The 23,808-nt window shown below is 38.1% G+C and overlaps 3 protein-coding genes across 8 annotated transcripts in view; all 3 read left to right on the forward strand.

Moving 5' to 3' along the window:
• Nucleotides 1-23,808, forward strand: part of LOC146461068 (uncharacterized) — a 177,152-nt gene that overhangs the window by 29,465 nt on the left and 123,879 nt on the right. The window contains exon 1 of one of the 3 annotated variants that reach the window (XM_085087313.1): nt 23,251-23,374. The exons of the other annotated variants lie outside the window; for them this stretch is intronic. The gene's annotated coding sequence lies outside the window, so the exon portion shown is untranslated. Of the gene's footprint in view, nt 1-23,250; nt 23,375-23,808 lie in introns of those variants that run through there. 3 annotated transcript variants of the gene reach the window in all.
• LOC146461070 (ADP-ribosylhydrolase ARH1-like) overlaps nt 6,552-23,808 on the forward strand; it is a 30,365-nt gene continuing 13,108 nt past the window's right edge. The window contains exons 1-5 of one of the 3 annotated variants that reach the window (XR_014857487.1): nt 6,571-6,635; nt 6,737-6,822; nt 6,984-7,309; nt 10,689-10,917; nt 20,002-20,824. Coding sequence is in view for 2 of the 3 variants with exons in the window: in XM_085087343.1 (XP_084943469.1) it covers nt 6,616-6,635; nt 6,737-6,822; nt 6,984-7,309; nt 10,689-10,917; nt 20,002-20,561 (1,221 nt within the window). In the remaining variant the exon portion in view is untranslated. Of the gene's footprint in view, nt 6,636-6,736; nt 6,823-6,983; nt 7,310-10,688; nt 10,918-20,001; nt 20,934-23,808 lie in introns of those variants that run through there. The other 2 variants (XM_085087343.1, XM_085087344.1) reach the window with 2 other exon arrangements.
• LOC146461071 (uncharacterized) overlaps nt 23,277-23,808 on the forward strand; it is a 79,445-nt gene continuing 78,913 nt past the window's right edge. The window contains exon 1 of one of the 2 annotated variants that reach the window (XM_085087308.1): nt 23,277-23,374. The gene's annotated coding sequence lies outside the window, so the exon portion shown is untranslated. The remainder of the gene's footprint in view (nt 23,375-23,808) is intronic. The other variant, XM_085087311.1, reaches the window with a different exon arrangement.

The following is a 23,808-nucleotide window of genomic DNA, read 5'->3' on the forward strand; positions in this document are numbered from 1 at the left end:
TGACCAGTAGAAAATGTAGTCTACTTTTTCAAAATTTTTCTTTTTACCAAAACAGCTTAGTGGGACATGTATTTCATCATCAAGACATGTTTCGAGTTACGGCTTCAAACACTTGGTGTAAAAATTTGAGAGGCCTTCTGACCGAACATGTCTCTCATGCCTCGCTCGCGAACATGTCCTTCATGTCTCGCTCGTAAAATGTCAAAATTTGCTGCCCTTTTTGCAACGCATATTGCCCCCGTGGTCAACGTCTGCTTTCTGTTTTTTTTTTTGTAGTGGAAAATAAACTGTGGCAGGAACCGCGCAACCAACAAAAAGAAACAGAAGACAGTTTGCATTGATAAGGGGCCACAGCACCAATGAGAGTCACCAATGAGAGATGTATGCGAGGCTTATGCGAAGATGGCAGTCTCCTCTGGACCCTGTTGTCTCAACAGAAGCCTCGTTCTCAGGCGTCCTTGATACGCGGTCGAATGTGACGTCAACCGTGAGCTTGGGGAGTTCGGTACCAAACCTGACTTAAGCAAGGAAGAAACACCAGGATTGAGAAACTGTTAAGCCTGGGTCAAAATATTTTCATGGTTGCTTTTCCAGTTTTCATCACATTCCCAACATGAACGTTCACTGTAAGTCAAAAATGTGCGAGTTGTGAAACAGACCAAGTATGTAGACATAATATTCAACAAAATAAAGCTTACATATAAATTCCGGCCTTTGTTATGGGTTTTAATATAGAAAGTGAATTGAATTCTAGAACAAGAAACGTTGAAAAAAATTGTGTTTCACCATCAATATATATCAGTTACAATCAATTCGAAATTAACAGATCAAACACCGTGAACGTTTACTACTTTTGGATCGTGCGTAACGAAAGCGAACAGCGGAGCGAGATGGAATTGAAGGATTGGAATTGAATCTTTCTGTTGGATCAAAACGCTCATTGTCTTGAGAAACTCGTGCTAAGCCTTCAACTGCGGACTGGTATAACATGTGACCGGTATGATAAGTCAATCCATAGATATCCACAGCTCTCTGAAAATGCCTGGATGCAACATCGTACTCATTGCAACGTTCGTGTACGAGTCCGAGGTTCAACAAACAATCGCCAACAACGCAGTGATTAAGGCCCAATACTTCGATCCTGGTTTGCAATGCTCTGTGGAACAGGTCTTTAGCCTTCTGTAATTCACCCAAATCCATATACAACACACCAAGGTTGCTTAACATTCCTGCTACGGCTGGGTGTTCTTTGTCCAACGTTTGTTCCCTGATTCGCAGTGCACATTCATAGCAATGCCTGGTTTGTTCCAGCTTGCCAACAAACTTGTAAGCCAGACCAAGATTATTGAAAGAATCGGAGATCAATATATGATTTGCAAAAAAAAGTTTTTTTCTCATTTCCAGAGCTTGTTTGTGGTATTGTATTGCCTTCTCATGCTGGCTTAATTTGCTGTATACAACACCAAGATTACTCAAAGAATCGGCAACGCGTGGATGCATTTTCCCAAAAATTGTTTCCCTCAGAGTACAGGATCTTAGGAAAAGGTTTTCGGCACTTTGCAAGTCATCCAACACGCTGTGGACCATCCCAAGGTTGGTAAGTGCATCAGCAACAGTAGAGTGCTCATCACCATACAGAATTTCTCTCATTGTTAAAGACTTGCAAAAATATTCTTTTGCTTTTTCAAGGTTGCCAACACTGAAAAGTACATTTCCAAGTTTGATTAAAGAATCCGCTTTTTCATGAGATGGTTTGTTCGGATTTATACTTTCCAGCAAAACCAGAGCATGCTCATGGTGATCCTGAGCCTTCTTAAACTGCCCTAAGTCATGATAGACAATGCCTAAATTGTTTAGGATGGTTGCTTTTAGCTTAATTTGGCTATCGTCACCACCGCATTCACCATTAAAGATCTCAAGGGCATGTTCAAAATACGTTTGGGCTGCGGAAAGAAGGTCGTGTTGTCTGCAAATATCACCAAAATTAAGAAATGAATGTTTAAATACAGATCTTTCATGACTTGTTACATCTGAAAAACATTTGGATGGTGCCTCCAAATAAGTGCTGAGTGATTCCAAATGAGGAGCCATCTGCTTTGAAGAGATGTGAAACTCCAGGTCAAATTGAAACAAACTATGTTGTGCAAAAGGAGATAACGTCTCCGTGAACTTGCAGGTGAGAGAGGCAATCTTCGCCTTGCTGTACTTGTCAAGTATGTAGTTCTTGAAGGCATCATGAACGACCCGATGCACCTTTATGAGAGTTCTTCGGCAATCCTCCAGAACAAGCGGAATCAACAAAGAGCACTTCGCTATGTCAGCAGCAGTCGTATCCTCATCAAGATCTGGTTCTTGTTTTGTCACGAAACTGACAATGATGTCAAGGTCAATTGGTGCTGGTGCACCCAAACCCAGGAAATCGACTACGTGTTTCAAAGCTTCATTCTCCACAAGCTTAAGCACAGCCATTGTGACGGCTGATGACATTGACAATGGGTAATTCTTGCTTGTTTGTTCGTAAATTTTCTCTGTCAAATGCCTCTTTCCCTTTCCTAGTTTCTTGAGGTAACTCTTCCAGGTAGAGGTCCCCGGACTGACGCGATTTGTGACTCCATCGGCCTGCAAATAGCGAACATAGAGTGCGGCACAAGCGATTGCCAAGGGTTGTAAATCTAATTCCATGACAACAGATTGCTCTAGTTCCTCGTCATCACATGAAAACTGGCAAATGTTTCTGAGAAGAGACAATGCATCGTCCATTTGCATTCCTCGACTAAGGGAAATATGTCCACAGGAAGGATCAGCAAATGGTACACTGGCACTGTCCTGAGTGGTAACGAGAACTTTACCACGTCCACCCCATTTGTCATCAGGCCAGCAATTCCGTATGCCCCTCAAGTCATTGGCATTGTCAAATATTACCAGCCACGTGGAATAGTCTTTTGCTTTGGCAGAAACAAGGGTTTTAAGATGGGCAATCCTTTCATCAGGCTTCAACTTTGAATCTGACCCAGTGATACTATTCAGCGAGTATTCTGTAACCCCAAGTTCACGGGCAAGGTGACAGTATGAATCTAGTATCGACTGCTCACTTTCAGCATTCAAGGTCATTACAAATACGCAGGTGTCCTGGTTACCGTCAGAAACTGCCTCATCATAGAACTTTTTCCCGACCTCACGAGCAATCTGACTCTTGCCACAACCGGGGTTACCGGAGACATACACCGTCACAACGGACCCATCTTCATGGGTGTTTTGGAGGTCCACGAACGTCTGCATCAGAGTTTCAACTTCTGATTTTCGTTCAGTTACTTGATGGGATGGCTTAGGTGGAAGGCACATGAAGGATTTAGGCTTGGCTTGTAGTTCCACTTCCAAGATACCAATCTGCTCTCGAAGCTGCTGAAGTTCCCTAGTTGGAAAACTGTTCAGTTTACTGACTTCCTGTAGCTCTTTTGTGTCAAGATGCAGAGCTGTGAACGTTTTCAAGACCCATTTCACGTTGGCCTGAAAGTCAGTCTCCAAAATACTGGCTTGAGAAAGATGTGCAAAAACTCTGTTTCGGAAAACACGTAGATCATCGACGTTTATGGCAACTGTAGGACTCGCCAATGATCCAAGCGAATCAGAAAAGAGAATTGCAAAGAAGAAACATGAACAGTCCCACTCACTTGTATTTCCATTTTGTATGATACTCAGGAATCTCACGTTCTTGTTTCGACTTTTTGGGGATTCCATGTTAAAAAAGTCTTGTCCATTTTTTTCAGTGTCCTGCCATGGACCCAACCTCCATCCGTGAACTCTGTCCCATTCTTGTTTAAACACGGACTGCAGTCCGTTCCGGATGACGTTGGCAGTGATGTAGCAGACACGGAAGTAGTTGAGCTCTTCCAAAGTAAATTCTTTGTCCGACATATTGCAAGGTAACTTTGCAGTTTTGTTTTCTGTTGAAGGGAATCCATTTGAGACATTATTATTGAAGAAAGGGCCAACTGATTGCTCAAGTTTAATGCTGTAAACCTTACAACATCATTACTCGATGGTACACGGCATGCCATGCATCATGAGAATAAAGTAAAATGATCACAAATGAAAAAAAAAAAAAAAGAAAAAAGAAGATTTTGTCTTGAATTGATATAAACAAATTCTCCCCACTAGAACCACAAGAAATACTGGAGAACAATTAGCCTCGTTCCTAGGGTCTCTCCGTCCTGGGACGTGAAGAAGAGATAGCCTGGGAACGAGGTTGGAGAACTACGAGAACAATATTTACAGAACCTGTAAATATTTGTTTCTCCTAACATGTATCGATGTGTTACAATGTTGCAATCACTCAAACCTCTGCTAATGGCCGCAGTCTCCAAACTACGGCCACTTGTCTGCATGTTTTCTTGTCCTGACTAGTCATTCATTCATACAAATCCTCTGCCTTTGCTCTGATATATGCAAATGGCTAGACTTTCTAGTCTTCTCGGATAAGGACAATAAGCCGTAGGACCCGTCTCACAACACTTCCATGTTCATAACCTTGTGGGACGTTAACGAACCACACAGTAATCGAAAAGAGTAGGGCATGGAGTTCCCGGTGTGCTGGTCTGGTCTTTGTGTGTGCAATAGTTGGGGGTTAGTTTGCAAGGAACTGCGAAAGTTCTGTTTCTTTCCCCCGTCACACTTAGTGACGAATTTGTCTAAATCTAAATTTACAACCACCCCATAATCGTTCTATGATGACCAAAAACGTTTGTCTGAAAGGGACACTGTCATGACAATTTTGCTGCCGTCTTGTAAAACCGTGGTGAAATCATGCCACAGTACGTTTGTTGAAGCAAGAAATGTTTCTGCAACCGCAGGAGGACGATATCAAACGGAATTATCCTTGGGAGAGTAAACCTCTGTTGTTTTCTGGAGAAATTTCCCACTCAAAACGAGAAAACTTGAAAACGCTAGGCAAACATTTTCAAGTTGTAGTCCCAATTTATCCGCATCATCCTTGGCAGACCACTTTTTTACGAAACTGGATCATTGTTTGTAGGTTTTCACTGATGAAAATATCTTTTGGCTTTTACATGTTACGAAAATTTCGTGACAGTGCCCCTTGAAGGTTGTTGTTGCAGAGAGTTTGAATTAACTGTAATAGTTTTATTTTAAAACTAAAGGCAGTTATTGATATAACTTCCGAAAAAAATTAAAAAACAAAACAGAAAAACTGCCAAAAGATTTAGAAATTGGGACTATCGAACACCTTCTCTAGATGGAAGTCCACATGTATCATTATTGACGGAAATTGTTCCAAATGTTTGTCAAGCGTACAGAGACAAAAACTAACTTCGGGTTAAAGTCACCCAGATTTCGTGACATAGCTGGGGTATACAATATACTTGTATGCATATAACAAATTGTAACGCCGTCCAAACATGGTCATGGTGTGCTCAACATTCAGCATGATCTATAATTTTAACACAATTGATATTTTTAAAACAATGTTGTATAAAGATGACGAATATTGAGGGTGACAAAAAAAGATCATCTCCAGCTTTTCTGCAAGAAAACTGCGCTTTGTTATCAATGTATAGCCTGCGTGCAGACGTTCCCTATTTCCTTTGTTGCACCCGCGTTGAATAACAAAACTAATTATCCTGCTCAATCTTGCGGAATGTCGCGTGATTTTAGCCAACACGACCTTCGTGTATGTATGACCTCGTGTCACGGTTTTTATACAATCTTGTCCGGCTGTATTCCCTGTATACAGAAGCTGTTTTTGAGGCCGCTGTTCGGTGTATACCCACCACTATAAATGCAGAACAAAACGCGGCCGTTACGTCATGGGATAATGGCCGCTTTTGGTCCAAAGAGAGATGAATATATTCAAGATGTGTAATATTGAGCCGTTTATTGAATATTTTACCGACCGAATAGACGGTGTATTTCTGATAAATATCATTATTAGGGGCGATTTCTTAGGATAACTGTTAAAAATATGCGAATCATGAAGTACTCATATGGACGTTTTATGTATCTGCGTTATATCTGAATTGTTCTGTACATAATAAATCTCATTGTTAATAAAATAATTAGCTTATATATAGTTTTACACATAAGCGTAAATTCTGTCCTTTTTGACCTCTCTGTACGACTCATGATCGATGCTCCCTGTCTATTGATTGAGGAACAGACGAATAGACACATCAACCCTGAACTTTCTTGTCAGTACTTTCTCTTTCCTTCCTTTTTTCAACTTTTAAATCTTTATACGACTGAAATTGTGCGCTTAGATTTTACACCATTATAGGTGAATCATTTCAAAAACTGCGGAAATCCGTAGTAGCCCAATGTTAAAACACACTGTAAGCCCCAGAAAACTCAAGATGAACACTTTTTAAAGGTTTAAATTAATATTAAATTGTGTTACCTGAATATAAGAACACACCTTTTAAGCCGAGAAAGTGTGATGAACGACAAAATTCTCCACCGTGATCAAGCATTCAAAGAGTTGGAACATCGCGTGACAAATTAAACCGAGGAACACTGGATCCTACTAGCATGGTTGTTGCGTGTACGCTTCTCCCACGAAAGCTTACTTCAGAAGAATTGACAATCCACAACAATATTCCAGCGATGGCCCGACTCTGGAGCATGTAAGTAGAGCTTTTTTTCAAATGTATCACTCCTTTTAAGCCTTAAACACTTTCTTAGTTTGATAGTCGCTGAAAAATTGTGAATGGTTTTGCGTTTCAAGCAGGCGCAGCCAACAGTTACTAAATTATTTGATAACTCCGATGAAGGGAGCTCAGATGGTGAAAATTAATAACTTAATTGTATTCGGTAAGTTAACTTTCAACTGTCTTCATGAAGCCATGAATGTACTAACTAGTAAGGAAGGATTTGGGTTTCTGGCATTCTAGGGTTCCAGTGTCCAAGGAAATCCCTTTGAATAAACCTGCTTAACCCATTCACACAGAACTTAATTTCCTTTTATTTTCTAGGTCACAGTAAGGGTAGTGCTGCATTGAGAGGTGATTCCAATTTCAAAATGCCTTTCTCTAAGGATCAGTTTAAAGCTTGTATGCTCCTAAGTGCTACAGGAGATGCTTTGGGCTACAAGAATGGCAACTGGGAATTTTGTCATTCTGGACAAGATATCCATAAAGAATTGCAAGAGCTTGGTGGTCTCCAGAATATTGAGATCAAAGGCTGGATGGTGAGTGATGATACCGTTTTGCACCTGGCTACTGCCGAGGCATTGGTGTCATCTTGGAAGACACATGAAGAGCTCTTTAGCACATTAGCTTCCATGTACAAAGAAAGTATGGTAAGTCGATCTATATCATAAGCCTGCATCAACAGAATGAGCCCTTTACAACTAACGGTCACATGGTACAGAATCCGCCATGCTGGACAGCAAGTTTTGCAATGGGACATCTAAAACAAAGCGACTTAAGGTGGCTCTATACCATTTCTTCAGTTTTCGCTAGTAGTAATATATATATTTTTCTTGATGTTCTGGTTCTCTCAGCCCTGTGAAAATATCTGGGTTCAAACCAAGAACACTGTTACTACTGGTAAACTCCATTTCCATGGCAACCAGCCGATGATACATCTGTTGATTCCTTCACTCCTAGCTAGTTTCAAAACGGGTTTGTCTGAATATCGCATGGTAAAATCCCGTTATTTTTTGTGTAAAGAAGAGAGAAACTCCAAAATGTCTCCTCGTAAAGTCAGAACAAATTCTGTACATACATGTATGACGTTTGGCCAATTTCTGCAATTTTCGTTTTTGCCAGTTATTCCAGTTGTTAAAGATCCGTGTATAATTCTTCCTAAGATTTTTTGGAGTACAAATACCAGCTAAATCCTAACATTGAACCAATTTTCAGAAAAATTCACAGTGGAAAACTCATTAAAATAGCCTTATTTTTCATCCTAAAACTGGCCTTGTTTTGTGCGCCAGCATAATGAAAATTCCCGTATCAGTTAGAAAACTGTTTGCCCCATTTTAGAACCCAGTCGCCGTGCGCCAAATAACTGTATGGAGTCACCTTAATCCAGCCAAACTTGAATTTTCTTAGTTTTGGATGTCCCACTGTACATAGCTTGCTCTCCAGGGTCTCTCCAGTATGGTGGGTATTTGTATTATGTGACTGTTTAGCTACAACGGGCACATTATGGTCATTTATATTTAGATGTCTATATGCTAAGTGATCCTTTTTTTTTTTTCTATTTCCTATCTTAATTATTGTTTATTTATTTATTTAATTAAATCTACTTGTTTGTTTCTTTATTCTTTCTTGTGACATGTTACAACCTAGATATTAAAGCATGATAATTTTTGTTACTACAGTGGAACCTGTATATAACGGCCACCCTCGGGACTTGAGGAACTGGCCGCTTAATACAGGATCACTAAAAATACTCACTGGCCGTTGTCTAATATGTCAATTTTAATGGTGTCTCATACAAAAACATTTCATGCAGGGAAACAATAGGACAATCAACACTCTTTCAAGAGATCAATACTTTAAACAAAGTTCAGTGCCAACTTGTAACTTAATGGTATAATATACGTAACATTGTGTAAAAGCACTGTGCAATAAATTGTCCTCTACTCTTGTACAGTGTACAGTATTGTATTTTTAACTCACTTACTTACGTGACTTGCAGTTCACAACAAAATATTTCATTCCGTCATTTCATAGTTGTTACGATCGAAGTGGAGTTATAACAACAAATTATTCACAACAAAATATTTCATTCCGTCATTTCATAGTTGTTACGATCAAAGTGGAGTTATAACGGCAATGTTGCTAATTAAAAGTAACACAATATATAATAAAATTCTTCAAGTTAAAATAGGAATAGGGTAAGAATTACAACGACTTAAACAAGTGGGACACGTGCGTTTGGCGCCTCGGAATTTGAAACTTTTGTTTGTAGAGCAAGTCGTTGACTGTAGGCACTGCCAGCGACAATTCCTGTTTTCCATGGTACTGTGCATATGGCTTAGTTTCCATTCAAGGGTGGCCGCTTAATACAGGTAAAAATAACAAAGAAAGACAAACATGGGACTGCTACAGGGTGGCCGCGGCCGCTTAATAGAGGTGGCCGCCTAATACAGGTAACAAATACAGCGTTTGTATGTGCGAAAAATCGGGACTTTAAAAACTGGCCGCTTAATAGAGGGTGGCCGCTTAATACAGGGCCGTTATATATACAGGTTCGACTGTACTGTTTTTTTTCTTAACTAACAGGAAGTATCATGGGGTTTTATTTCCTCTTTTGTCAGAAAAAGGTGAAAGAAGACCTTCACTTAGCTACAAAACAATTCTAGAATACTACAAATACGTGACTCGCAAAACCTCGTGAAGCTGGGGCTGGTTGGAAAGCCCTCTTTACTCGTATTGTAGCATCAAATGAGGAGATTAAAAGGTTACTGAGCATATATAGCAACTATTTTGATGAGCCTGGTCTTTTCGTAGTTCCATAGGCTAGTTTGCAGTTGAAATCTATTTCTGACACGACAAAATGTACAACAGGCTTGCAGCGCTGTCATGTTCGATGAATTTATTTCCCACGGAAAATTATTTTACAGCGGCGAAAAATGTGTAATTTCTTCAATGCAATCTCTCCCAAAAAAGTTTTCTGGAAGAAAGGGGAAAGACTTTGCAGAGATATTTCTATCCAGTAAATATTGATGAACATTGCAGTTGAAATTTGATTCGGCAATGAAAGCAAACTTTCCCAATGTATGCAAATTTTGCTCCAGCAAACTGTTGACGCCAGTATGTCGGCCCAACCTACTGCTGCCTAGCAATGTTCTCGTTGTCTGAGGTCATTCATACTTTGTTTTTCACTGTTGCTAGGCAACAATGCGGACATCTTCAAAGATATATATATAAATATATTTTTCGCTCGAATTCGTGCGGCTTAGCTCCGCTCGGCTCAACAAATTTATTAACCTCGCTTTGCGAGGAATAACAGGAGGCAAGAACTCACATCAATTCTTAAAAGGAACAACTTGTGATTTGTTCTAGTGCATCTTGGAAACAAAAATGAGAGAACTTTAAAAATGTTAGCCCAACATTTTTCAAGATATGGGTATGAATATGTTCCTCAAGAGTTTCCCATCCCACGCAATCAGTTTTGACTAGGAATTTTGTAAATAATTACATGTAAGAGCTTAAACTAAGTGCAGATTATACTGTCCTAGCTAGGCAGTACTCTAGGCTACTTATCTCTCTTATTTATTTGCTTGTGTATATGTAATTTAAAGTTTTGTTTTTGTTGTCTGAAAACAAATTATCAAGCCCTAAAACTACCTTTTATCACATGTTAATTCCCAAAAATAAGTTTTGCAAAGGAGTTGTTTTGGGGTCTTATTTGGAGGGAGGGCTACAAAAGTTTATAAAAATTTATTATTGAAGGGAATTTTGCATTCAAATGGGTTGAATGATAAAAACAGCTTTAAACACAAAAGCCAAATTATTTGTCCCAAACACTCCTCATCTTTTTGACTTAATATTTTGGAGAGCTAATATCATTTATGAGAATGACATTTACATCTGAGATTTTGGGGGCTTACATGTACGTTTGAGAGAATGATTTTTGTAGTAGTTCACAAACTATAATATTGATTGGAAAATATGGTATGATTAACACTTAAATAACTGTTATATTTGAATATTTGTTTCTAGAAAGACATGATTGGTCGAGCACCAGGGAATACTACAATGTCAAATTGTGCAAGGCTCCGACCTGGCATTCCACAAGGATATGTGGTGCCATTTAATCCCCGTGGGGGTGGATGTGGAGCAGCCATGCGGTCAATGTGCATAGGCCTGTTATATAACTCCCCTGAGAAGCTTGATGATCTCATTGCTATTAGTATTGAAAGTGGACGAATGACTCACAACCACCCAACAGGTACTGTACTTTGTGATGTTTTTTATTCATGTTTACTTAATAGTATTAATATGAGCTGTGACAGGAGCCTATATCTGTATAAATTTTAACCCTGTAAGCCCTAACAGTGATCAGCATCAAATTTCTCCTTGTAATATCAAATATACTTATTTCAACCCCTGAGGTCATGAGAATTATTAAAGACTAATGATCACCCAAGGTGCATTTTCTTGACATTTCAATTGATAACTTCTCCCTGGTACTTTTATAAGAAAGGCATAGGGACAAGATAGGAGAATTTGTTCTTTGATGCTAAGAGACAAAGGGTTAATTCCTCGTGTCAACCCTTTCCCAAGTAAATTTATTTTTAGAACTGAGCACTTTGAACAGGTAGTCAGGACATATTGATAATTAAACTGTTGGCATTCCAAAGGTCCCCAGAGCCCCATTCTGAAAATATATTACTCGGGAAAAGTTGACTCCAAGGCTTAGTATGAGACACAGAGGCCTTGGGGCATGAGCTTCTGGCTACATTTTAAGTACACTCCTGACAAATGGTCTTTCAAAACATTAGTCTCTCAGAGCCTTCATTTTTCTCAAGAACCTAACTATCATGGAGACTAGATTGTTTTGTATAGCCGTTTGATCTCAAGTAGAAAATTAAAAAGTAAGTTAAGATTTGATGGCCTTAATACTTGTATCTCTGAAGGTCTCAACTTATAATTTTAAATGTCCATTAATGCTCAGCCTAATTTTGTTGTGAGTTGAAGACGGAGTTTCTAAAAAAAAGGTCAAAATGTGCTGGGCTTGCAGAGAGAACCATTCAGGACTAATTATTCTAGAAATTGGCTAGCCTGCAAGCAAGCTGTGTATTTGGTTAGACGCAAGAGGATATAGCGCGAGCACCAAGTGAAGCAATTAAGCCTCAAGAGGATTGGGCTTGTGCAGGGGCCTTTCTCCTGCCCCCCACTCCAATCCTCTCATGCTATATCCTTTCGTGGCTGACCAAATAGAAAGCTTGCTCACAGAGAAAAAATTGGCTCAATTAGCAACCAGTAAGAGCCCTTCAAAGATTTAAGGACGTTCCCGCGAAAGTCTTCTAACATTCATTTTTTCATTTAAAACTTTTGCTGTTGCTAGGTAGTGAGTTACTTGTGTCGGAAATGCTAAAAATGGGGGTCACCCACTTCATTTCGGAGGTATGATATATCTGAAGGACCACCCTAGTTTTGAAAGATCTGTCTTCTTTACTTCATCTGACCCCAGTGTCGGTTTTTAAGTCTACTAACAATATTGTAAATGAATCCCTAGAATGAAACTCTCTATACCATTAATTTCATATGTCTAACTGGACTTCCGTTAAAGTAAATGTAATTTGTGAATGACCATATATTTGCAATTCTTGAGAGCAGCATGCATTATTGAGCAGGCCTGGTTGTTCAAAGAGCAGATAACTTTATCCAGCAGATAATTCGCTATGCGGCCGATAAAATGTATTGGTTGGAGTACATTTTATCTGCTGTATAGCGATTTATCCACTGGGGCATGGATAGAGTTAACCATTGTTTGAACAACTGGGGCCAGGATTTAGATAGATGTTGTGTGGGTAGAAGAAGAGGAAAATTTTCAACTTCTTGCATTGATTTTTGTTCATGTCTTCACAAATCCGTGGTATCAATTGGAAAAGAAAATTATGTATCCAAAATGAAGTAGGGCTCACTGACCATTTGACAGGGTAAACTAAAGGCAATGGCTACCAGCCCTTCATATGGTTAGGTTTCTAAGTATGCACACATGCTCATACATGACATAGTTGGACATTGAGACATGAAGCATGTTCACATAAATAGTCCCTGGTGAAAATCTCTTTAAGATCCTTGAGGATCTTTAAAGATCTTTAAAGATCCACACAAGGATCTTTTGTGGATCTTTTTGAGGATCTTTAAGGATCTTGATTCATATCCTCAAAGATCTTGCAGGATCTTGTAAGAACCTTGAAGTCCCTGCAAAGATCCTTCAGGTCCCTGCAAAGATCCTTGAGGATCCTGCAAGATCTTTGCAGATTATGCAAGATCCTTGCTGGATCTTAACAGGATCCGGTAGGAACTTAACAGGAACCTTTAGGATCCTCACAGGGCCCTGCAAAGATCCTTCAGGATCCTGTTTAGATCCTGCAAGATCCAGCAAGGATCTTGCTTAATCTGCAAAGATCCTGCAGGATCCTCAAGGATCTTTACAGGGACCTGAAGGATCTTTGCAGGGACTTCAAGGTTCTTACAAGATCCTGCAAGATCTTGCAGGATCCTGTAGCAGGAACCTTAAGGATCCTCACAGGGCCCTGCCAAGATCCTTAAGGTTCTTGTAAGGATCTTTATAAAAATCTGCAAAGATCCTGAAGGATCCTCAAGGGTCTTTGCAGGGACCTGAAGGATCTTTGCAGGGACTTCAAGGTTCTTACAAGATCCTGCAAGATCTTTGAGGATATGAATCAAGATCCTTAAAGATCCTCAAAAAGATCCACAAAAGATCCTTATGTGGATCTTTAAAGATCCTCAAGGATCTTAATGGATCTTTGCAGGGACCTGAAGGATCTTTCTGGGAACTGAAGGATCTTAACAGGGCATTAGCAGGATTCTTCATGGTCCTTGTACTGTAGGATCCTTAAAGGGACCTGATGGATCCTTACAGGGTCCTGCTAAGATCCTTCAGGTTCAGGTTCTCTTAGGATCGTAGAAAAACCTAAAAAGATCCTGAAGGATCTTAAAGGTTCTTTGCAGGGACCTTATGGATCTTGACAGGGGCTTTGCAGGATTCTTTATGGTCCTTGTAGGAGCCTTGCAGGGACCTGATGGATCATTATAGGGTTCTGCTAAGATCCTTCAGGTTCTTGCAAGGATAGTAAAAAATTTGCAAAGATCCTGAAGGATGTTTAAGGATTTTTGCAAGGAAGGGACGTGGAGGATCTTCTCAAGGTTTCTGCACAAATTCTCAAGGATCGTAACTACAGTACTCAGGGATTTTCTGGAAAAATGGTAGAAAGATCCTTTTGTGCATCTCTCACAATACTCTTAATTTTCATGCACAAAATAAGTATCCTATTTAACAAGCAGTAAATTTTATGCCAAATGTATTTTATTTCTCAGATTATTCTCATCTTTTTACAAATAGATCTTTGATGTTTTACACTTGTAAAAATCTCATGGTTTAAAATCATCAATCCCTTACCATGAAACACAACAGTTAATGCAAAATGTAAAAATCTGAAAAAAAAGGGTAAAAATGTCTCATAAAGCTAACTTGTTTTTTTCTTCTTATTTCTTCCTTTTGTGTGAACCCTTTGTTTTCATGAAAATGAGGCAACTTACATGCAGAAAGACATGAAAAAAATTACTACAAATAAAGGATGAGAAATACAGACAGCATTAATTGTTTTTCTTTCAAGCTGTAGCACAACATTGTTATGACTTGAAAGTTGAAAGACATTGTTATACCTACATGTATTGCAACCGGTGTTGCAAGCTGCACAAACGTGCTGTACAAAGTTGAACTAATGTCTACTTCAATGTGCAATGTTATCACAACTTGCAACAGGGTGGTAACATCCACAACAACACTTTTACATGGTTGGATGACAAGTTAAAAGAAAGTGTTGCCTACAGTGCCTAGTACAATGTCAGCTATCAAAATAATACCCTTCAATAAATTTGTAACAGTTATGCACTTATGAAAAAAACTCGTCTTTTAGCCACAAGTCTCACTCTCAGGCAAAGGCATAATCAAGACTCATCTGGTTTTGAACTGTTACGTTGAAAATTAAAAGAAATCATTCACTCTAATAAATATGAATTTTGACAAAATTGAAAATATGTCAAGTTTACATGCACATTCTCTAAAGTAACACTCTGTGCAGCTCAATTTTAAAGCACAGATAATTGGCATTCTCATTGCAAACCATAAAACCAAAACCCGTGAAAATTTCAGTATTTTTTCATGGTAAATCCATAGCATTTCCAACACTTTTTGAGGGGATTTTCAACATCACGAGTAAGGACATTTTCATGGCATTTTTAAACCACGAAGTTGCCATGGAAAGAGCATAAAAAATCCATGAAAATAATGTGAAAAACAGCATGGCCCATGAAATTTCCTGCATCATGTATCAGACTATGAAAAACTCATGAAAAGTCCCTTTAGGACGGCGCCAACTTTTGTCACTGCACATACGTTCTGCGCATCTCGAGATTCCTATGGGTGGTGCCTACTAATACAGGGGTATTTTTGCGTAGTTTAAAACTGTGCGGAGAAAGCAGAAATTAGCAAGTGCTCTTTGCATTCAAAAAGAAAATTTGGGGTAACCATGCATTTTTCAGAGATAACAAAGCTTCAATTTTGGAGTAAAGCGCCATACATTGCTTTGTATTTCACTGCTGCCTTAGAATAAGAAAGAGTAATTGTTGCTGAATTATCTCTAAAAAAATGCGTGGTTACCCCCAATTTTCTTTTTGGATTCCAATAGCACTTGCTAAGATCTGCTTTTCTAACAGTCATAAAGCTCGCAAAAATACTTCGGTTTTAGTAGGCACAACATGGAATTCCCATTTAGCTTTTCATGAGATTTTCAAGGTCAAATTTTCAAGAGGCTTTCATGGGATTTTATTATTTTTATCATGAAATTGAAAAGCTTGTGAATATAATTTGATGAGAAAATGAAATAGGCTTAAAATAAACATAAAACGGGGATAATTTAATGGGGAAAAAATGGAAAATGGTACAAAAATACCTTTAAAACAGGTTTAAAATAGGGCATTAAATGTATGTCATGCAAGTTAAAATAGGGTTAAAATAGCACTCTGCTGGTTTATAGATCCAGAAATAAAATAGCTATAAAATACATGTAGGTTGAAAATAGGTGATGGTTTAAATCCTTGTTCTAAGTCTAGAATTATCATAGTTCATGTGTTTTAATTAGTTGTAGCATGTGCCACTGCAAATGATTTCATGGTCAATACTTCATATATTTCTGCACCTAACTATATCTGGATGGTTAATTACATGCATTACACACAATATAAATTTGTCATTCACAGACCGTATTCCACAGCCAGAGCTACAAACAAGTTACAGCAAAAACCAATTCCACAGAAATGGCTTTGTCTCGAATTATGTAAAGGTTCAGGGGAAGTGCTAAATAAAAAAGAAAAATGATTGGATATTTTGTAAAAAATGATTGATTGTACCCTTGCTGTTTTCAACTACATGTATATGATATCAAGTAATGACCAAATACTCCATTATGCAAGTTACAAAAGTTTATTTGGTAATAATTATTGTTTCTCAGTAGGAGTAGCAGAAGTCAGGATTTGCAACAAAATCAAATCAGTTAAAATAGAGTCCAACGGTCATAAGTGACTTAGCTTATTGAACAGGATTTGCTGACTTGACTCTGAAGCTGCACGATTGAGTATCAGCCTTGACAACATTATTGAGCTGAAAATCTGCAGTACAACAGAAAAAAGTGCATTTAAGTCAGTTCTTCTGAGTGACCAGTGGTCACTCAGTGATCACTGTGACAGTGATCTGGGCAGTGCCAAGTATACGCTTTTGGACACATGTTTCAGTGAGCTTCTCATCTGTAACAATCTTGTTGATTTCTGAGCAAAACAAGGGTATCCAACTTTTAACTCATGGTGGTACAGAAAATATAAGCTTATACACTGCATGAAGTTGAACATGAACTCCAGTTCTTCATGCAACGTCAATCAAACCAAGATCACTAAGTCTTCAGCTTATACCAAGACATGATAACAACCTGGCTACAAATTACTCTGTAAAAACGTTTGCAAAGGCTTTACATGTATAACAAAAATAAATAGGGAATGTTTACCTTAACAATCTCGAATTTGCAGTTAAGCTCAAATAAGATTCAAGAAGCACATGCATTCGAAATTCCCATATATAGAAGATCTATATTTCTATAAAATCACACATTTTCATGCAGTCTTTTTCATCAAAATTATTGATTTCAAAGCTTACCTCTTGCTAAAAGTAGTTATCCACATTTTTTTGCTTGAACCCAACATTTTGAAGCTTAACAGAGGTAAAAATCCACGGGAAATGTCTCCTGTTTTCTTGAATATTCCGCCGATTCCGCCTAAATCGAAAATGAAACGGTCTTTTCCGCGAGCCTGCAGTGGCATATCTGCTGACCAAAATGGCCTTGTTCGTGCCCAGTCTACCCAGTCTGAATGAAATCCAAGATGGCTGCCGGTGTTGATGTGACCCCACGTTTTCTTGCTCATTTTAAAAGCTAGCACTGTGCATGAAAGTTGTAGGAATTATGATTGAAAGCATTGTTGTTCTTTCTGGCATCAAATGGAGTCGAAATCCATCGAAGAAGGTCTGAATGTAATATTGTTTTCACAAATGCATTTCAGTGACGTGTACTACATGTATAAAGTCAAGTTTAACATAAGCTTCATTTTTTTATTAAAGCTTTTCCTGGAAAGCAGGCCAGTTACAAATACTAATATCAGTTGCTCATCTTGGTTTTATGTGTTTATTTGCCCAATTAAAATAACAAAAATACAGCTCAATCTTGTGATATAGAAAATAAGTAAATCCTTGCTCTTTTTTCCAAACCATTTGTTATTATTGCATACATATGCTTAAAGTTTATAAGTTTATTGCAAAGAAGTACCTGGTATATGTAATTGTTAGATTGAGCAAAAAAGTGTACATGCAATAAGTATATATCATGCATTTGTCTTTTTTATATGGCTCAACATTGACGGTGTATACATCAACAATGATGAATACAAATAGTAACTTCACCTTACAGTAGATTAGGAAGATGAAGTTTCCCTTGGTGTATACAAAATATGTACATACAACATGTGATACAGGTAATCTAACTGGCCATTGCCTATCCTATTTGTAGAAAAAATATAAATAAAACAGTGTATTACTATGTTATTGAGCAATAGTGATATAGGATTACAGGCTGTTTTACAGGCTATTTTTCAGTTTGTTATGAGAAAATAGTAATAAAATGCAACACCTTGTTCTATCTTGCGTTAAAATAGGCTTAAAATAAAAATAAAACACAAATAAAATAGATTCTCTATTTTTTCCCTATCAGGTAAAATAGGAATAAAATATAACTCATGCATTGATATGGCTAACATCAGTTGTTACCTAAAAAAACCACAATATTGGCCCATTGCAGCTCCAAAAATCACAAAAATTAATATTGAATGGACTGATCACAATCTAATGTTGTAAAGTTTCGTCCTTTAGCTTCTTGTGTTGTCAAAGTCGAAGAAAGATATTTTCAGTCATTGCTTGTCTTTTATTTTTGTGAAAATATTTGTAGACCCAGGAAACCTTGTTTTGTTGAGATTTCATGTGGCTGATCACTTTCTTTGCAAGAAAAAAATATTTAATTCTGTTGCCTTTGAGGTGAGGTTTATAACTGCATTGCCATGTGACTGTGTATGGTTTCTGCATGATTGAAAGGTGATTTCATCCATGACTGCAAAATTGGTACAATTAGACTGTTTGGTTCCAAAGCAACCCCAATTATTTTTTAGTGAATTGTTTATTATTCTATATTTTGGTTAATCACAAGACCATGATTTGCAAAGTTCTCTCTAACAACCTGATAAGATTCTCATTACAAGTTTGTCTAAAGATCCTTGTAAGATCATTATAATAATTATAGCCTTAAGGATCCTGACAAAAATCATTGAAAGGATCCTCAAAAATCTTTCTAAGATCCTTTTTGTCTCCTTGAAAGGATCTTTAAATCCTTCTAAGATTCTCATCAGATCCATGATGACTGTTAAGGATTTTGGGAAAGATCTTTGAAAGAGATAAAATAGGATCCCTTTAAGATCCTTGTAAGATCCTCATCAAACCTTCGAAGATTCCTAAGGATCCTGACAAAGATCTTTCAAGGATCCCTGATAGGATCCTTTGAAGATCATTGTAAGATCCTCATCAGATCCTTTAGGATCCTTAAGGATCCTGACAAAAATCTTTTATAGGATCCTCTAAAGATCTTTTAAAGAACCTCTTAAGACCCTTGAGGATTCTGAAAAAGATCTTTGAAAGATCCTTGAACAGTTCTTAACAAGAACCTTGTAAGATCCTCATCAGATCTTTGAGGATCCTTAAGGATCCTGACAAAGATCTTTTATAGGATCCTCTAAAGATCTTTTTAAGAACCTCGTAAGACCCTTGAGGATCCTAAAGGATCCTGATAAAGATCTTTGGAAGATCCTTGAACAGTTCTTACCAAGAACCTTGTAAGATCCTCATCATATCCTTGAGGATCCTTAAGGATCCTGACAAAGATCTTTTATAGGATCCTTCTAAGATCTTTTTAAGAACCTTGTAAGACCCTTGAGGATCCTTAAGGATCCTGACAAAGATCTTTGGAAGATCCTTGAACAGTTCTTTACAAGAACCTTGTAAGATCCTCATCATATCCTTGAGGATCCTTAAGGATCCTGACAAAGATCTTTGAAAGGATCCTTTAAAGGATCTTTTTCAAGATCCTGTAGGATCCTAACGAAATCTCTGAGGATCCTGCAGGATCTTTTAAAAGATCTTTGAAAGGATCCTCATCAGGATCTTCAAGAGATCTTTATAGGATCCTCAAGAAATCCTCTAGGATCTGTGAGGATCTTTAACAGATCCTTGTCTTCAAGGATCTTTAGAAGACCTTTGCAGATCTTTGCAGATCTTGGAGGATCTTTGAAGATCTTTGAAGATCCTCCAAAGATTTTCACCAGGGAGTTATCACTAATATCCTTAAGGAGCCTTATATATTTGCAATAAGGAATGTCCCTGTCATCCTTTACAATGTAATTTTTTGTTGACAAATTCCAGCTTCTTTTCAATCATAAATGTCCTCTAATTCCTGCCCTCATCAGAATTTTTCAAGTCTTTACAAGTGAGAGATTATATAAGTTAAAGATCACTAACATTATTCTTTGTTGGAATATCAATAATTGTTGTATTAGATTATGATCCAACTGCTATCCAATGAGAATTTGGCCAACAAAAGGTAAAACTTCATTTAGTAATTTTAATTTTTTCCAGGTTACCTGGGTTCCCTAGCATCTGCTCTGTTAACTTCATTTGCTGTCCAAGGCCGACCTGTCCGAGAGTGGGGTGCAGCACTCCTATCAACCCTCCCAAAAGCTATGAGTTACATAAAAAAGGTTGGCCGTGATGTCAAGGAGAATGAAGAGCACTGGTCTTACTTCACGGACTCCTGGACTGCGTATCTTACTACAAGGGGAATTCTCCATGGCAACAGTGATCCTGTGTTTCCAGAGCAATATTCTGTTGTAGACCGTGATGGATTCTACAAATCATTGAGCTATCGGCAGGGATGGGCTGGGGCCAGTGGCCATGATGCACCAATGATTGCATATGATGCACTACTTGGAGCAGGGGCATTCTGGGAAGAGCTTTGTAGCCGAGCCATGTTTCATGGTGGTGACAGTGACAGCACAGGAGTGATCGCAGGGGCCTGGTGGGGAGTCTTAAATGGTTTGGATGGGGTTCCTGTGGGTAATTACAAGAATTTGGAATACAAAAAAAGAATTGAAAAAGCAGCTACTGACCTGTTTGCCAAAGCAAAAGAAATGCATTAGGTCAGGCAATCTGCACCATTGCACTTTTTTCATGGTGATGACACTGATGACCTCCCCTCAAATCTCCGTACTTTTAATGGTCCAGAAGCAGTGATTACTCTTGTACAGTCTATAATGGCTGAACTATGTCAGATATTGTAATAAATATATTGTGGTGCTATTTTGTGGTGATTAGGCGGGTGGTAATGTTGTCTGCAGAAGGAAAAGGATGACAACAGTGACGATAATCATGATGAAGATGATGGTTGCGATTACAACAGATAGTTAACATGACAATGATGATCAATGACGGAACTAGAGTGCATTATATTAAGCTTTGGTTAAAAACCAGTTCCTCAAAGAAAGCTAGCCAGTTATAAACACTGACAAGAAAGTCTCAAAGTATTAGCTTCCTTATCTGTAGCTGCTGGCCATAATAGCCAGCTACCCCTTTCAAAGACAACCCAGTGATGAAAATGGCAATCACTATTGTACTCATAATGATCATGGCTACAGAGATGATGAAGTAGAATGATGATGCCTCAGATTTTATTTTCACCCCCCCCCCCACCCCCTCCAATTAAAGAAGAAAAGAGATGCAGTAATTAGCTTATAAGCTAAAGGTGTCTTCTTGTCAGATTAATTTTCTGTTATTTGAAACTAAGAAAACAGTGAACAAACTAGAAATATTTCTCGAATGAGATGGTCATTATGCTGGTGAAGAAAACCAATCAGATAGATCCAAGATTAACAAATCCAAGCTTGAATGGTAATTATTTTGTGTTTTTTTCTTTTTTTTTTTCTAGTTTTCCTTTGATTAGTCACAGACCAATACACATTCCAGTAGTGATTGTTAGTGTCCTTGACTTTCTTAGTTTTGGTGTAATTAACTCTTTTTTTTTTTCTCAACCAAATCACTCAAACTTCTTCGAGATCAATGAAATTTCGTGAATATTAGCCAAACTTTTTGGTGTCCTCTTCTTGGACATAAACAGGAAAAATTTAGCCCTGTTGATGTGCATTTCAAAGGATCAAAGGATAAAAAGTATGTACATCTTTGTGAACTGCAACTGGCAATTCACATATTCCTATCTAAGTCATAAAAATATAATAAGTTTATGAAGCTGTCTTTGGGATGACCATGTTACTGTAAATTATGTTAGTTTGTGAACAGTTTTACCTAAGTATGAAAAAAAAAAAAAGATCAAGAACACATTTGTCATTTTCTTTTCATTGTAATATCCTTCCTCCTGAAACATTTACATTTGCAGTATAAATTATTTATTTTGGACTGTATACTGGGTTATTTCAGGGTTCCAAAGGGCTTTAGTGCTGGGTTGCATAAAACATCTTAAGATAAGTGGAAGTTTTCTGCAGTCGTTCCCTGCATTCTGAATGATTTACTCGTGCTCTTTATCATCAATAAACTGCCTTAGATAAGCTGAGTGATTAAACATAGTACTCAAGAAAATCCTTCAGAAGGCAAGGAATGACTCCAGAAAACTGCCTCCCAGTACTTGTCTTTAATTAAGATGCTTTATATAACTGGGCACAGGACTCCATCCCATATAATGGAGGTCTCTATCGTTCCAAGACAGAAATATCGGGGCTCTATGTTTTTCACCCCAGGGTTTCCTTTACCTAGAATTAGCATTTTTGTCCAGGCTTGAAGAAGAGGAAGGCTTCAGGTTCCTGACTCCACGGCTGAAGTTTCAGGGCTGAGAGGTTCCAAATACCCTCCCCCCTTAGGACTCTGAATTTAACACCACCCTCAGATAGCACAGTTAACTGTGGTGGATACGTACATCAAATTTATTAAAAATTAGACTGCTTGTCAATGTTGAGGTTATTCAAATCAGCCAAACTAAATTGGTTTGAACCACTGTCTCACCAGTTGCTTCAGCACATAACTAGTAAGCTGTCTGATAAAGTAACACCTTGCTCATTTATATGAAAAAGAGAACAACTGAAAAAAAGAGGTGTAAAATTTTGAGATGGAAATCTATAGAACAGCAGAATTGACTAGGATTATTAAAATTAATTCCAAATGATATATAAGCTATTTTTGAAGAAGAATCAGATCAGTTCCAAGATCACCAAAAGCATATGATTTATAGAAGTTTTCGTGAAGGGGTACTAAAAATAATTCCACAGGTTTGGAGGGCATCTGGTGGTGAGTTTAAAATCTTTATAAAAGCGAAAGAGAACCTAGACTAACATTTGTATAATACATGTGTACTTGAACAGTCTAATTTCTCACTAGGAATTACACAATTTAGTTAAATAAGAAACTTCAGGGTGTGGTTTTGTTCAGGGACGCACGGTTCTCCCCATCACGTAAACTCACAATATCGGACTTGGCGAATATATACCTCCCACCATATGTATTTCACCCCCTTATAGTCTCAGACACAAAATCCTTCTGATAAAAAATCCCCCCATGGACTGTTTTTCATGGCAACCCAACCTGTTTTTAACCTCAGAATCCCCACCCCCTGTTATGTATTACCCAGAACTCATTCTGACCATATAAATGACGTGCGTTAGCTTTGATCAGAATATTAATTAGTAGCCGGCTTTAAAATCCGTTATCGCGTGACGCATCCGAATATTGTAAATGACGTGACCTTAGCCTGATCAGAAATATTAAGCTTGCGTGATGAATCCCTTATCGCGTGACTTGCATCCGAATGGCACCATGGGAATGGGTGAACATCTTCCCGACGTTCATCACTTTCACTTTCTGCTCATCAGCCGCGGAAGTGACGAACTGAGGGAAGCACAACAGCGCCTTTCTGCATTAAGTTCGATTTTTCTCTTCCGATGACTCAAAGGTAAGTTGCTTGTGGCAAGGTATTCTGCAATTTATACTCCATAAGTCATTTTGCTTGCAGATCTTTTGACAAAATTGTGACATAACTCCATCCGGACGGCAATTGGATATTGCATACGAAAGCAAGCGGGTTGTTAATTCAAGGTGGAATTTAAGGACTGTTTGCGCCTTTTCGTCACTAGTAGCATCATATTCGCATATTCCCATTTACGGACATTTGTACTACTCCCTACTTTGATCGAGGACACATTTCTCGATTTCATTCGAGAGGACATCTTAGACTGCGATACTTTGTTTTGATTTTACTATCGCTGTATACGTAGTCTAGTTCCGATGGCCTACCAAGCGCTCCCATGCAAGTTCCTTGTGGGCTTCAAAATCAACTTGGTTTTAATTATTCGTGTTAGTTAGGACACCAGTTTCGCTTTATGTATA

This window comes from Pavona decussata, unplaced genomic scaffold (assembly GCF_977016875.1).
Source record: "Pavona decussata unplaced genomic scaffold, jaPavDecu1.1 SCAFFOLD_202, whole genome shotgun sequence".
Taxonomy (NCBI): Eukaryota; Metazoa; Cnidaria; class Anthozoa; order Scleractinia; family Agariciidae; genus Pavona; species Pavona decussata.